We start from the raw sequence: 16,541 nt of genomic DNA, 5'->3' as shown, positions 1-16,541 counted from the left end.
CTGCACAAGCTAGGACCTAGGTTTTAGATAATTAAAGTTGACTGTGATATGTTCTAATATGTACTTAAGCTAGATTTACAACCCATTTTATGTAAATGACCACCGTACACACCCAGACTACATGAAATAACACTATAGGTCATTATCAGATATTTAGCTCTGGTAAGATGTGTATAAAGCATAAAAACATGGAGCCCATTAAGATATAAATCGAGTAGCTTCTTATTGCATAGAAAATATAAAAACGCCAAAAAGAATTCAAGAATGAATGTCTGTTTAAATATTTATTAACTACACAAGCAGTAAATACTGTAATGCAGAGCAGAAAAAAATCTCTGCATTAGAAACAACGAGCAAAGAAGAACAAATTAATTTCATCTTTCACTTTTCACCACCGTACGTCCTACAATTATCTTATTAATATAGCTACATGATTGTCTTGCCTTTTTATTCAGCCAATAAATTATACAGAAAGCTAGCAAAGAACATTATCACTAGTCTAGCGCGAGTTTAAGCCCTCAAAAAACAAACCACTGTCTACAGTGTGAAATCATTCTCTTACTTATGCACTTTACGAGAGAATTTGCGAATACGAGAGTGCAGATTGAGTCAGCGAGCGCGCGCACAGAACAAAAACCCATCCTGCCCAAAGAAGATAGCGCTGTTGCACGTAAAAGGAAAAGTCCTGTCCAAATTTGTGCATTCTGCATAATTGTTAAGTTTCTGATGTTGACTAGTGCATTATTACTATACTAATCCCAGCAGTTTAGCTCAAAATTGCAATGGGGAGTTTATTTTTCACGTTTGGACAGTTTACCACACATGTTAAGACGGTGTAGGTGCAAATTCTCAATTAATATGTCTTATTAAAACTGTCCCAACAATTTGTTTTACACTCATAAGAAATATATACGAAATATAATTTCTGATTGTTCATTTAGTGATCCCTGATTTAATATAAATAGTCACACCTAAATCTATGCTGGTCTAACAGACAAAAAGTCACATTTGTTTGAACATAGACATATATCATAGACATCACAATTTTTCATGTGAGACATTTGTGTAAAATAATGCACTGATTCAGGGAAGTTTGGAGTTAATGCTTTGTTCTCTGTCTATAGTTTTTCTTTCAAATAAAAATGTTTAATTGTGAAAGGTTGTTATGGTAGTCATTAAATAAAAGGAATTAAAGGTAACTCAATCAAACTATACATGTATGTGTGTGTGCATATATTAAAAAGTAATTATTAAATTAGAAATATTACATTATTATTTAAATAAATATATTATCGAGTTGTTATTATTCATAGTGTCTGGTACCGTTCACCACATTCTGTCTGTCATTAGCTGAAAAAAAACCTCGACATGGTGATCAGGAAATCAGTTTTAAGTGTCCCAGAGACAGTGGCGGACTGGGACAGTAAATCAGGCCGGGAATTTGACTCCACCCCAGGCCACCTCTGTTGGTGCAGTCGCCACCACCCAATTCATGTGTCCACCAGACTGCTAAACTTGTAGGCTAACCCTGTGAGTTGATGTAACAGGTAGACTACCATACATAATATTAATGGATAAATAAATAAACCCTTAAAAAACTCACTAGGAATCCACCATCTATATCATCTTTCCCTGAATCCCTCTCTCTCTCTCACTCTGCACATCTAGTTTCTCTGCTATATGAAATAAGGCACTTTGAATAATCTATATTAATTGTGCAGCCATCAGTTGTATGTCCCCCATGATCACAGTCCTACTACTGATGATCTTATAAATCATAAAAGCACATATTGTTCTAAGAGTATAGCCCAGCATGTTTAGTTTTGCTTATAGCTTAAACTTTACCGGAAGGTTCCTGCTCTGACTCAAAAACTGAACTGTCCACCCCCTTTTGTTTAACAGCAGGAGCACTTGGAGCACTAGTGCTACTGTAGCTTCCTTCGTCACCTTCAAAATAAATAAATAAACATTGTAGACTAGACTACATATTGTAGGCTAGAAATGGAAAATCAAAATTTCTGGTCAAATTTGGCACTAAAAAAATACTGTGTCCCCATATGTAAAACAGCGTGCTAGTTTGTCATAAAGATGCTCTTTTAAAACTTCTATCATTATATATATTTGTAATTTTTTTTTTTAGAATAGTTTGTATCTATTGTAAGTCACTTTGGATGAAAGCGTCCGTCTGCCAAATGATTACGTAAATATAAGGGGTGGAACAGTTCTTTTCACGGTTAGGTTTGTTTCACACTTTTAGAGTCACTGTTTCGCTACCGTTGTATGTGCTATGTTTATGGAAAAACTATACTTTCAAAAAATATATATTTTATCATATTATTAAAATTATTCTAACTACAAGCAACAGCACAAATAAATACAATAGAGTAAAGCTACAAATAAAATAAACTGACTTTCAGGGTTTTTTTAGGTAGGTATAGCATAGTTTTTAGGTACAGAAATTGAATAAAGTAATCAAATGTAAAACAGCGTTGCATTTTGGACTACAAATTAAAGATAAATCTTTATTAAAGTTACAAAAGCTTTTCAATCAAGAGCAGTGAGTGATTTCTTTGTTGTTGCTGTTCGATTAATATAAAGACTGTCACTTTAAAAGAATGCACTGATCCAGTGTTTGTATGCGTATTGAACAAGTGTGAATGGTTTGGCCACGGGGTTTTTTTTTTTTTCATCGCTGTTGTTGTAATGTCTGGGAACCCAGAATGTTCACCCATCAACAGAAACATATATTAACTGAACCCTGTTTGTTTTAAGTGTAATTTATAGTAAACCATATTACAGATGCTTTGTCAGATTTAAGTTGAACAGCGTTTCCAGCGCGTGCCGAACCGTGTGTGGAGAACCGAACAGTTCGATTTTTTCAGTGAACCGTCCCACCCCTAGTAAATATAATGTAAATGTAATACTGACCGACCTGCTCCCTTACTCGTGAACATGGCTGGGATTTTGCATCAACTTAATGCGTCTGTGGCCAGGGCTTTTCTCTTTTTTATACGTTCCCGCTATGCTCCTCCTTTGCTTTTACGCTCCGTTTTTTGCACGGTTTTCTAAGATGAAGCCTGCCTCTGGATATAGCTAATTATGCAGTGCTTCGCTGATGTTGGGTCATGTGGTGGTGTCATTTTCACTCCGCGATCGCCTGATTCGTAGATTCATAAATCCGTCAATTAATTCGCAGTTGCATCCCAGCCTATTGCACGTCAGCCTGATCGACTGCACAGCGGCAGCCGGCAGGCCAGAATGACCATCAGGCCACCGGGAAATGTCCCGGTGCTCCCGATGGCCAGTCCGCCCCTGCCCAGAGACCTGTGTAATTAATATTTTTAATACGACAATGTAACTGATATTAGCTTTTTTTCCTGCTCTCCAAAACACATGCCGACAACAAGGTTCTAACTTTCACTCTACTTTTATTAGGTGTTGTTAGGATGTGGTTCACAGCACCCTGTAGCTTGATGAGGGACAGACAACCAACAGGGCACCAGCTGCATTAAATGTCCCTTTGTTAACAATTAACGTCATATTTCAGAATTTTCTTCTCGGAGAAACATATTTGTGCTATTGCTTAAACCTTTTTTCTTTTGTGAATACGTTGCTTTTCTGTATGTTTGTATATGTAGAATCCTTGTGCATCTGAGTCGGGGAGGTGCAGAGGTTCAGATGTTTGCTCCAGATGTGTCTCAGATGCATGTGATCGACCATGGCAAAAGTCAGCCCTTGGAGAAAGAGTCAAGGTGAAGTGTTCTCTAAGGAATTTTGATTGCAGAAATATTTCAGTGTCAAAACAGTCCATTATATACATCAGCAAAGCTGTACACTTTTATGTATTGTTACGTGATAAGTTTAGGTGTTATGAAAATTGATGAACATATTAATAATACTTCTTGCACAACTTTTCTTTATATATAGGGATGTCTTATCAGAATCAGCACGTATCGCTAGGGGCAACATCATTGACCTGGCAAAACCGAATGTCAGTAATCATGATGCGGTTATCTTTCCTGGTCGTTTTGGTGCAGCTAAAAACCTGTGAGTGCTGTGATTTATTGTGTTAAACTAGGCTTGTGTCTTTTGCATTTCAATTTAGTTTAGATAGTTTAATATGTCACTCACATTTCTGTTGTAATCCTTAAATCTATTATCTGTATTTTATCTTCTGCATCTTTACCATCATCATGTCAACATTTCCCATTGATGGGAAGGACTGTAAGGTGAATAAGGAAGTGGAGCGAGTTTTAAAGGGCTTCCATAAAGCGAGAAAGCCAACTGGGTTTGTTATTATATATTACTATCTATATGATCCCATGATTTTGGGTCTTTTAATTTATGTATTAATCAAATCAGACTTTATGGACATGTTTTGATATAGAGCACTGACCAGTCGTCCTCTGGTTACCAGGTTGTGCTGTATATTTCTGGTGTTGGCGGCGAAAGTTCTTCCTGGTGTGGATGTTACGGTGGGTCATGAGGAGGAGGAAGGTGGGAAGTGGCCATATGCTGGTACTACACAAGCCGTCACTGCCCTGGGAGCCAAACATACTGTCAAAGAAGTCAGCATATCCTACTTGTACAGAGTCTCCTCTCCTCTCCTCTCCTCTCCTCTCATCTCCACCTCTCTCCTCTCCTCTCCTCTCCTCTCCTCTCCTCCCCTCTCCTCTCTCCTCTCCTCTCCTCTCCTCTCCTGTCCTGTCCTGTCCTGTCCTGTCCTGTCCTGTCCTGTCCTGTCCTGTCCTCGGATCAGAAGCCCATTTCTAACACAAGAAAAAAAAAATCATGCTTTGGTAAATCAGAGATCAGATAAAAAGTCAAACAGTTAAAATAAAAAAAGTTATTTATGAGACAATAATTCACAATATGAAAGGTTGAATTTTTATGCCATACGTTAGACTTTCCTTGTCGTTTAATTCTCTTTAAATGATATTATCAATGTTTATGTTTGTCTGAATTACACTTAACCTTTGACCATCACGAAGCCCATGTGGACCAGAAGAATAAGGTGGTGACCACAGCTGCATTCATGTGTGAAACGAAGTTGCATTTGATTTTTGATGGGATTGGTGCTATGGTGAGAGACGTCCTAAAGCTCAGTGGGAAGTGAAAATTTAAACAATATATCAGTATTTTAATGTTCACTACATAGAGCTTATCAGTCGTATAGGATCTCCATCAGACTGCTGAAATGAAAAGGTAGGCTATTTTTGCTGTGACTTGTAGTGATTTACAAAACAAGACTGTGAAAGACTTGACAGACATGACTAATCAAACATGTATCTGCCTGACAGTGTTAAATGATATTTTGGTGAATATCCAGCAGAGGGCATGCTCTGTATTTAAAAAACATAATGTGAATTATATGTTGCACCAAGGTTTTCTCTATTTTTAAAATAGAACTTGACTGATGAACTCATCAGTTGTTTATAAAAAAGAGAGAGAGAGAGAGAGAGATTTCAGAGTACCAGCTACATTGGACCATTTAAAACTTGAAATATGAAGTTTGAAATTATGAATAAAGTGTATAATTTTTTCGAAAAATTATAAAATGTTAGTGGGTAGTCATTTATCAGTCTCCATTTTAAATCAGTAATATATCATGTAATGTAGTATTGACTGAAAATCTAGTTACTTCAAAAGTTTTTAGTTAGCTCATAGTTGCCAAAAATACCCCCTAACTGTAATACAGGGCTGTGTGTTCAGAATTGAATTGCGGATGCTTTTTAGATGCCACTTGAATTAATTGAAAATCAAAGTTATATACACCTCACTTGGTAAAGTTTTCTCTTAATGTAAGGCAAGTTGTCACTAGACCACTTTCTTTTTGAGAAGTCATATTTATTAAAACATTATATTTCATAAGTCAAATCGTAGTCATTATATTTCTATATATTTTCTATATTTCTGTTTCTAGTTACTGGCACTTTAGTCTATTTTCAGTAACAGACAGCCTGTAATTATATTATTTCTCCTTGCATAAAGAATGATGTAGGTAAAACCGGTCATAGCTTTACCCACTCTCCCCTACCCTAAAGAGTAAAAAACAAAAACAAATGCTATAATAACATATAATACATCTGGCATACATAAAATGTCCAAATGATCATAGTTAATTTCTAAAGTGATTGTCTATAGTTAGTAAATCAGGTGGTGGAGGAAGGAGAAGTATGACCTGGAAACTGATGAGAGACAGAAAGACAGTGAGAAAAAAGAAACGGTGTGTGTTCAGACTAACATGATTAGTCACATGATTAGCTTCAGGCACCGATCATCATATGGCATCATGCAAGGTTACACGCATCTCAAAGAGACCTGCAGTACACAGACTTATTTCCTGAGCACCCACCCACATCTTATTGAGGTATGATTTTACTGGCAGTGCACACTAACACACACTCTTGTTGTAACTACTTATATTTACTTATATACTTATATATACTTATATATATTATATATATATTTGTACTCACACTACTTTTATAAAAGATTTCTAAATATTTCTGAGAGAAGTCTCTTATGCTCGCCAAGCCTGCATTTATTTAAATTAAAAAGTACTGTAAAACACTAATATTGTGAAAATATTCTTACAGTTTTGAATAAAAGTTTTCTATTTAATGTATTTTAAAAAGTAATTTAATCTTGTGATGGCAACACATAATTTTCAGCAGCCATTACACCAGTCTTCAATATCACAGGATCCTTCAGAAAACATTCTATCATGTTGTTTTTCTTGATCATTTTCCATTTCTATCTTGCCCCCTCTGCTGTTTTGTGAATACACTCATTTTCCTCTTTTCACTTTCATTTGGGTGAGGCCGGGCCAGGCAGATGTGTTTACCTGCTGGTTACTTTAGACCTTGTTCCTTCTGACAGAGGCTGGTTCTCAGACCAGGGCATCTAGTTGTTCTGTGCCCAAGCACGGCACTCTTTGATTAGGATTTCTCCCAACGACCTCTCATCAGCCTACCCACTTTCCACAGCCGTCCAGAGAGGCTGGGTAAACAAGACCCTGTGTTCTGCCAATTTGTCCGTACAAAACACAGGGATTTGGGGACCTACAGACACTCTTACACAGACAAATGGTAAGTATTTGCCTGGCAGTCTGAGATTCCTCACCCCCACCCCATCTACGCATAAACACACACTCACTTGGTGCTTTCGCTACACTTTCAGGCGACTGGTTTCTTTACGCTGACTTTCTTTAACCAGCCCTCCTAACAAAAAATTACCTAGACTTGCTAAGGTGGTTTCATTGACCAGTATTTGTGTATTTTTGCACATTTATGTTGGTTTTAACTGATTATGCATCATGGCTATGCTGTTCAAGCTGGTTTAGTAATGGTAACCAGTTTTACTAATTTGTGCCAGCAACATACCTACACTGGCCACCTAAAATCTAATCATCTTGGAATTTAAGCTGGTTTAAACTGGACTTTTTTTCTTCTTCTTTTTTCCCCAATCAATGGCATTTTAAATATTTGCCTTTTTGTATTACTTTGTCATTTCTTTGTTGTAGCTGTGGTATGGTAATAATCATCTCATATAATGTTTTTTGTACTACACAGAACTACTACACAGAACAGCTCATATTGTTGTTGCTGTTTCACATAAGATAGAATACTTAAGCATGTATCACACATGGTGTGACTTAAAGCATTCAACGTAAAGCACTTGTAATGTCTAAAGAGATGTAGGTTTGGGTAGTCTGCATCTTTTTTTGGTGACATTTCGGTTGGACCTCACCTGGGTACTTGTAATATGGTACACCTAGTTGCATTGTTGAGTTCAAACTCATATACTTAAACTACAAACTTTGATAGAGTAGTGCAGAAACAAATAACTCACTCTCCTCCTGTAGGTGTCTGGGTTCCACCTGTCTTTAGATAAAATGTGTGGACTGTGTAAGCGTGAGACAGACTTGTGGTTCTGGCAGCCTGTGGGATGTAAATGGTCTGAGATCTCTGTGTATTATTGTGAGTGGAGCAGTCTATCAGGGGCCGGCCTGAGGCCCCGTGTTCCTCCTGGCATCCTGATCAGAGGATTAGCAGCATACAGCCACAGGTCAAGAGCATCCCAGTCACACACACACTCTTTAACACACACACACACACCCACACTTGTCATTTCACTTTCTCTCACAAACACCTTTGCTTTTACACACGTACGCCTGGAGAGAGCATTTCTCAACCTCTCACACTTGTGCAGAAGAGGCCTGTTTGATAGCAGGCTGCGGATTAGGTTCTGTGTTCTCTTTTATTCTTATTCTGATTGGCTTATGTTCTTGAGAGTCTTTTTTTCTACAGTGAGGTCGTACTAGTCCATACAATGAAAGGGGATTTTTTTCTCATGACATCATATTCCCCCATCCTCCCCCATTAGATTTTTTTTTTTTTTTCATTTAAGACACAAGAAGGATCATTGTTCAGTTTTATGCTATTATTGTTTGCTAAAAAAAGATCACATATTTGTTGGAAGCAATCTTGTTTGATCCATAAAACAGGTGGCTGAAAAAATGTTGCCTGGTTTTAAGTTATAGTACACTTATTTTATCAACCCACAGTTCTGTTCTAGCTCCAAAATATAGTGGTGTGTTGGTGTTTGACCAGAAAAGCGTGTCCTGTCTGTTAGTGTACCCCTGCACTGACCCCTGTCCATCCCTCAATAGTGCAATGCCTTGTTGTCCCCAGCATGAGGTACCAGCCTTCCCTAGTTGTGATAGTGGGGGCACACAGCAAGGGGCCTTAGAGGGGATGCAGAATTAACAGCTAAAATGAAGACTCACATTTCCATATGCATGCCACTGACAAGTGTTATACTGAAAAAACGGTACCAATACGTGTACAAGGTGGCCCAATCCAACAAGATAGGATGAAGAAGGGGGCCCTGGGGGCTTGGGCTTTAAAGGGGGCAGCAATATTGTACTCATTCATGCAAGAAACTCTCTATCAAAGCATAAGACATACGGTAATTAATGAGGGGTGATGAGAAAGAGAGGAAAGAAAGAGCAGGAAGAATGAATTCAGGAGCAAGAGGGGCAGAGATGCTGATTTTGACGTGTACATGCTGTGTTGATTAGCATATGGTGGTTTGTCCAGTCCCAGTATTTACCAGCAGAATTGAATGTGTGTGCAGCATGGATGTGACTTTGTCCCCCCTTAATTTCCACAGGCACCTTTTCAGATACAACCTCCCCCCACTCCCAAACACCCCCTCACCTTTCAATTTCTTTTCTTACCTCTTTTCTATAGCCATTGCCTTTTTCTGCCCTCTTTCTCAATAGTGGGAATGTAGAATATAAAGGTTGTTACCAATGGCCAGGCAGATTTTTTATTTTTTTTTTGAAGACCAGTCTTGTCCAGCAACGGACAAACTGACACTTATTTTTTATTCTTGACAAAAGTACTGGTACTGAAAATGCAATTTTTTAAATGTTTTAATAACTCCATTAATACAACACCAAAAATATGAAAACTTCATGCTAAAAAAAATTAAGTGCATTCTATAATTAATTCAAATATTAAATTCAGTAATGTCTTTTGGTTGCAGTTAAAAAGTATGACATAATTATTTATGTTTCAATTATTTGTATTCTTATTGTAATTGTATTTTACATGCAGTAAGGTAAAGTATTTCACACTTCTCTCTGGGACTGAAAAAGAGCAGAGAAGGTCGCCCAGTGTGGTGCCTCTCATGTTTTGTGTGCTGGTTTCCCTGTGCCAGCTTTCTGCTGTCACATTAGTGCATGTCAAATGAATGAGCTCACATGAAAATGTACTCTTGGACTTTTAGCTTTTTAGCTTGCTCAGAGGCTTCCTTTGCATACAGGAAGTACTTTTAAGTCTTTCAAACTGATTTGCTTAGTGTCATCATGTTTGTCTTTCCTTTCTAAGTGTCTCTCAGGAGAGTTTTGGAGCAATTATTCACACCTGCTGCAATGGGTAAGTGAGAGCAAGAATCCTTCATCATATAATAAACTAATCACTGAACATTTCCCTCTTGCCAGAGGAATAGGAAGCCAGATATACAGTAATATCAACAGTAGCTGTGTCCGGAATGGCACACTAGCTTACTGCTTAGTACACAGTGCTTAGTTTCTACTTTTTTATTTAAGAATAGTGTGTGAAACAGTATACAATAAATAATGTTTCAGAGTAGTATGCTACAGTGTTGGCACAAGACAAACACTGAACATTAATTCAGCACAGCTATCAAGGCTGTTGCCTTAAAAATAAATGTGCTAACCATTCTTTTTACAAAGGCTTGTTAAAAAGGGTTCATACTAGTAAACAGTGCTATATTACCCGATTGAACTCATTTCATAAAGAGTTAGGTCAAACAAAAATTATAATTAGGCTGCATTTTACTCACCCCTGAGGCATCCTAATTGTATATGACTTTCTTCTTTTAGACGAATCCAAGTCGGAGTTATATTATAATATAAATTGTATTTGATCTTTCAAGCTCTATCAATGCAGTCAGCAGGTGTTGGATTATTTCAGTCCAAAAGACGTGAAATAAAAAGCGCCCTTCCCTAAAAAAAAAGTGTCTCACACGGCTCCAGCAGGTGAGCAAAGGCCTCCTGAGTTTTTGTAAGAAAAATATCCATATTCAAAATGTAATGATCACTTGAATCTAGCTTGTGCTCACTGTTGTAAATGGAAGCAGTTCTGGGGGAATTACGTATGAGGTCAGCTTTGTGCATGAGCCGCTCAGAAGTGACGCATGCTGAAACGCAGCAGAAAGATCAAAACAAATCAAGGAGGATTTCGATATAAGCCAAAAGAAGACTGGTTTTCCTTTGCTAAAGTAAGGAAACTTTGCTTCTTTTGATACTGTTAACAAACGTTGGTTTTCACAAGATTCACCAACGCATGCGCATCACTGACCTCATATGTCATGCTCCCGGAACTGCATCTGTGTACAACTGTTGGCTCAAGCTAGATTAAAGTGATTATTATGTTTAAAGGAAGGGTGCTTTTTATTTCACTTCTTTTGTACTGAACCAATACAACACTCGCTGACTGCGATGACAGAGCTTGAAAGATCAAAGACAATTTATAATATAACTCCGACTGGATTCATCTGAAAGAAGAAAGTCATATACACCTAGGATGCCTCGGGGGTAAGTAAAAAGCAGCCTAATTTTCATTTTTTGGTGAACTAACCCTTTAATGAACTTTACATGTTGAATAAAACTCAATAAACGCTGAGGTGTCTTTAACTGAACAATTTATATATATATATATATATATATATATATATATATATAGATAGATAGATAGATAGATAGATAGATATATTTGGCAGTTACACTAGTGGAAAAAACAATATATTCTAGTTACCCTAAGTGCAAATAATGATAAATTACACTGAAATAGCAGTATTTTCTTTAGTAATAGGGTAAATAGTTAGGTGGCAGTTATTTATACTTCAGTACATTATAAAACAGTATGCAATAACATATTGAGTGTAAATTTGTTATGTTTATTAAATGCATTTTAATAATAATCTAATCTATGGATGCCACCCTATTGGGACAATAACAGCCTACACCTACTGCTATAACCATACCTAATAAGATCTGTATTATTAATGAGGCAATGTATTTCCACTTTTTAAATATTTCCTTTATTTTATTGAAAATAAATGCCTTTCCAATCTGATATGTAGGCTTATGGGGAAAAGGAGAAGAATGAGTTTGGTAAAAGGCGGATTTGAACTTACATCTTATTTGTTACGCAACTTGCAGTTTTGATAAACACGTTTTTTGCAGTGCTGATTGCCGCTGCCAGGCAATGGTGGGTGGGGTAAAATAGCCAATTTTTTGCTATTTGGTCTTAGAGTATTAAACAGAAATTCGATCCCTTTCTTTTTTGAGCTGCTTTGCAGTGGAATTGAATTCTGTTTAAGTAATTGAAATATTACTTTTATTTATATGTTATATTATTGCAATATTATTATTATTATTTAATATGTTTGAAACAATCTATAGAAGGTCATCAGGGTATTCCATGCATAGAGAAAGTTTGCATACTATGCACAGTATACATACTGGATACTGCAGAAATAGTAAGAGTAATATGATATTATGGCATTTCGTATGCCTATCATGACAGTCATGCGATTATGTAGTTTGTGTGGGTATCTGTCAGACAATCAGTGTGAGTGGTCAGCCTGTTACAGGTCAAAGTTCGTGGTCATCAATGGTTGAGATGGACGGCTCTCCATCTGGTGGGGACTTGGCCTCTGAGGGTCGGGGCTGAAAAATGTCTGTAAGTGTAGAGCTTGTCTTCAAAAGTCTATTTTGTGTGTGACAGAACAAGTATGTAAATCACATGTTCGTGTGTGTCCTGTGCCGATCAAAAGGCCTCTTCAGTTTACAGTGTGTTTAGGGGCAAATTATTCCCAAGGCTGTATTGAATGCTCAAATCAGACACAACAATACCTGTCAAGCCATTTGACCATTCACAAAAACACTGCACTTCTCTCTCTCTCCCTGGCAGGTAGATATTTGGTGTGCAGCTGCATGACATGAATTCAATGAAAGCAGGCACTTAAGCGACTATGTGTGCACCCAGTAAAAAGGTGAAAAAGCCTATTAATCCTTTCCACGATTATTGCACTAGTATTGCCCAATTACATCCAGCTAAGTGATAAGATGAATCACTGATAAGATCAATTTTGGCTGTTAAAAGCTGTATCATTTGCTTGACACATAGCGCATTTGGTTGCTCAGTGTTAACAGTACTTCTAACTTACAAATCAAATTTTTCTGATAACACCTTCAGGCTTTATTTTTTTATGTTTTTTTTTTTCATGTCATTCCATTTGTATTCTGTAAGTTTTAATATTTAGCAATAACTTGAACAGGTAAATATAATACAACCTTATGTGGGAATGCCATTATGGTTTTAGTTTTAGATTAATATGCATAATTTTGTCAAATTTATGCACATGAATATATTTTTCTTCTTTTTTTGTTGTTGTAGTAATTGTGAAAAAAAATGGTTTATCACAACATCTCTGTTTCTTTCCACCCACTTTATCCCTCAATTCTCTCACTCACTCACCCTCTCTCTCTCTCTCTCTCTCTCTGGCTGTCACTGCAGCACAATGTAGGAGCATTAGTATGCTAATGAGGTGCAGGGCGACAGGTGGCCCGCTAGACAGCTCAATTAAGCAGCTCATTAAAGGCCAAGCTAACGAAGCGGCCTCCACTGCAAGCCTCAACAAACAGTGTGACTGTGCAGGCTACAAATTGGTGAGTGCTAGTTCTGTGTGTGTGTGCACGGGCGAGAGACAGAGAGTTGTAGAGTTGGAGACTGTTTCAGTGTGTGTGTAAGCAAATGTGTAAGCAGGGCCAATACACTGGACATAGAGAATGATTCAGTTTATGTGTCTGTCTGTGTGTGTGTGTGTGTGTGTGTGTAAGGTAAATGTTTAGCAGTTAACAAGGCTTTGTGAAGGACACAACTAGTAATGGCTAATAAGAGGGGTTGTTGCTTTTGCTCCTCAGGAAACTGAAAAGAAAAAAATCCCTTAAATACAGACCTTCCTAATTTTTATAATTTTCCTCCAAAACACTCTGCAGTAAATATACCCTCAATTATATTTTTTTGCATTTCATTATACGTTTTCTGCAGATAAACATTGTAATTTTTACATTCTGACACTGAGTCATTTAAAATGAAGGCTTTGATCTACAATTCAAATGAGATTTGGTATGTATATTAGAAAAACTGTTGGGTCTTTACTGAAGAAAACCTTTAACAGAAGAATGTTTTATTTAGAAGAAAATAAATAAATAAGCCCTGACCTTGCCATCTACTAAAATCATCCTAACTTTAAACTGAAAGAAAACATTTTTATTGGGTGATAAAGATATGGTCACCAATATTTTGTGTATCCTTAATATTTATATACCTATTAATTGCTAATACTTTTCTTATCAAGTTACAGAAATGTGTATACATTTGATTGAGATTATTGATGTGTCAAATATAAATCAAATGAGGGATTCACTGATTTTAAATTCTGACTGACTGAAAAGCCTTTGATTATTTTCATGTTATCGCTGATAACTGATGAATGTACAGTAATAAAATGTTATACTATTTTGTCTTAGTACTGTACATTCAAAATAAACATACAAAAAAAACTAAATTTAAATGCTAAATATATGAATTTAGGCAATACGTCATTACAATGTACAATATGAAAAATGGATATTCATTTTAAGATTTGTTAAAGATTACATTTAGCAGTGTTATTAAGTATGACTTAGATGACAGCAAATGCAATATACATTTAAAAATTAAGGAAACAAGCATGTAAAATTAAATATCCAATATAAACAAATACTGATAAATCAATAATAATAATAATAATAAAAATAATAACCTAAAACTGATGTGGTATTGAGGTATTGTACATCCATAAATCAAATGTACTCATATAGTCACTTTATACACTATGAATAAAATGTTATGTTTAGGTTATGTTTGCAGTGAAAAATTGTCATGTTTGTAAAAATCATTTCACACATGAATGATGTCTGGGATTGAATACTTCTTAATGATTATGTTGAATATATGATGTGAACAAATAAACATCTCTTTGTATGATCACCCAGCAAAATAACCAGGACTGGGAACATTTGAGCAGCTCTGAGACAATATCAGAAGCTGCCATAGTTACTGGTGAAGGAGAATTGTTTATTGTCACTAGATAGAGTTGTAACACAGACATTTTAATCAGTTTGTAACACTTAGCATTTGAGCCTTATTATCCGGGGTGTGTTCACTGGTGCGTAAAACAGCAGCGTTTGGGTTCACAACCTGACCCTCCTGTCTGAGTCTCGCTGGCATAAAGGGATCATGAGCTCTAATGGTTCAGGGATCTGCCCAGCAAACGAGGTTAGGTATGGAGGAGGACAAAAACACAGGGGCTAAACAGAGCCGCCCCATTCGTGAGCAAGCCGCTGCAAAGCTGGCCGACTCATGAATATGTTAATCCGCATTTGCCCGAGTAAGTATGTGTAGAGGGAGAGAAGGAAAAAACAACAGCACTCATTAATTAATAAGGACAATGTGCCTTTAATGACAGTGTTGACACTGTTGGCGAACAAGTGATTGGGGCCTGAGAACGAGAGGTCATCAGAATGAGAGGAAGTGACACAGTGATGGGCGTTACTGTCAGAAGTAGAGGTTTTCTGTCCTAGGAGGGCAGAAAAGGTGATCAAGGATGGACATGCCGAGTATAATGAAGACAGAACTAAGCCATGAGAGAGAGACAAACAAGCCAGTTAGACAAGTAGACAGCGCAGAGGTCAGGAAAGTGAACCTTATATAGACACTGATTTGGAAAGAGAAAAGAGGGCACTTCAAGGATATAATAATAAAAAAGAATGAAGTAGTCAGAGACTTTGCATGTCATTATTTTCTGTCACTGTGTGTAATGTATCTGCCTCCAATAGCAGCAAACAGAAATGTTAAAATTATGGTAACTTTATTTTAGGGTCTCTTAACTAGTTGCTTTTTTAGCATGTGTATTACTGGAATATTAGCCATTTATCAGTATTAATTAAGCACATATTAATACCTTATTCTACATCCCTAATCCTACCCAATACCTAAACTTAACAACTACCTTACTAACTATTAATAAGCAGCAAATAAGGAATTTATTGAGGGAATAGTTAATAGTGAATAAGTGTTCCCTATTCTAAAGTGTTACCAAAGTGTTCCCTATTCTAAAATGTTACCAAAATTTCCTGTCTGCCATTGTTTGGAAAACATATAGCCCTGACCCCTTGTTGCTGTATTTGGCTCATCAGGATGCAGAACAATGTTTTGATAGCACCACAAGGCCAAGGTCAGTACGTTTACATACAGTTATAATAGGATTTTGTATAAGAATATATTTTGAAGAACAGTGGGGTCCAAATAAGATTGACTTCAACTGTTTGAAGAAAAAACATTTAGATATTTTTGAAAATATCACATTTGTGTTCCAAAAAAGCAAGTCTTCATCAGATGTTTAAACTCTTATAGTGGCAGCACCCATACACTGCAGAGCATCTATTAGTGAACTTGAACAAATCTTTTCAGATGAAGAAACAAACTAAGTTTTATTAATTTTCCCCATGAAATCTATAGTGCCATTATAGTCATGCATATAAATTACCATTTCATGCACATTGTATGTATTGTACACAGCATTTATTTGACATAAATATTTGACCAAGTTGACTGTCTAGCACAGTGAATTTATGTAATATTGTGGGTAATATTTATGTGGTTGCTGCTACATTTTGTTCAAAATCCATTGAATATTGACTAAATATCTTCTGTACATTTTGTCTTAAATAAGATTTTCCGGTAACACTTTAGGGAACACTTATTCACTATTAACTATGACTTTTCCCTCAATAAATTCCTTATTTGCTGCTTATTAATAGTTAGTAAGGTAGTTGTTAAGTTTAGGTATTGGGTAGGATTAGGGATGTAGAATAAGGTCATGTAGAATAAGTC

General features: G+C 36.5%; 1 protein-coding gene across 1 annotated transcript; it reads left to right on the top strand.

Moving 5' to 3' along the window:
* Positions 1-3,571: 3,571 nt before the first annotated feature.
* LOC122146142 (glutamine amidotransferase-like class 1 domain-containing protein 3A, mitochondrial) lies at positions 3,572-5,116 on the top strand. Its single transcript, XM_042763913.1, has 5 exons — positions 3,572-3,752; positions 3,928-4,046; positions 4,195-4,288; positions 4,418-4,574; positions 4,988-5,116. Exons 1-5 carry the CDS (start codon positions 3,679-3,681, stop codon positions 5,114-5,116), a joined length of 573 nt encoding a protein of 190 aa, XP_042619847.1. The 5' UTR covers positions 3,572-3,678.
* The last annotated feature ends 11,425 nt before the right edge of the window (positions 5,117-16,541 follow it).

Source organism: Cyprinus carpio, chromosome A9, assembly GCF_018340385.1.
Source record: "Cyprinus carpio isolate SPL01 chromosome A9, ASM1834038v1, whole genome shotgun sequence".
Lineage (NCBI taxonomy): Eukaryota > Metazoa > Chordata > Actinopteri > Cypriniformes > Cyprinidae > Cyprinus > Cyprinus carpio.
The sequence above is the reverse complement of the archived record's forward strand: the minus strand, read 5'-3'. Positions and strand labels throughout refer to the sequence as shown.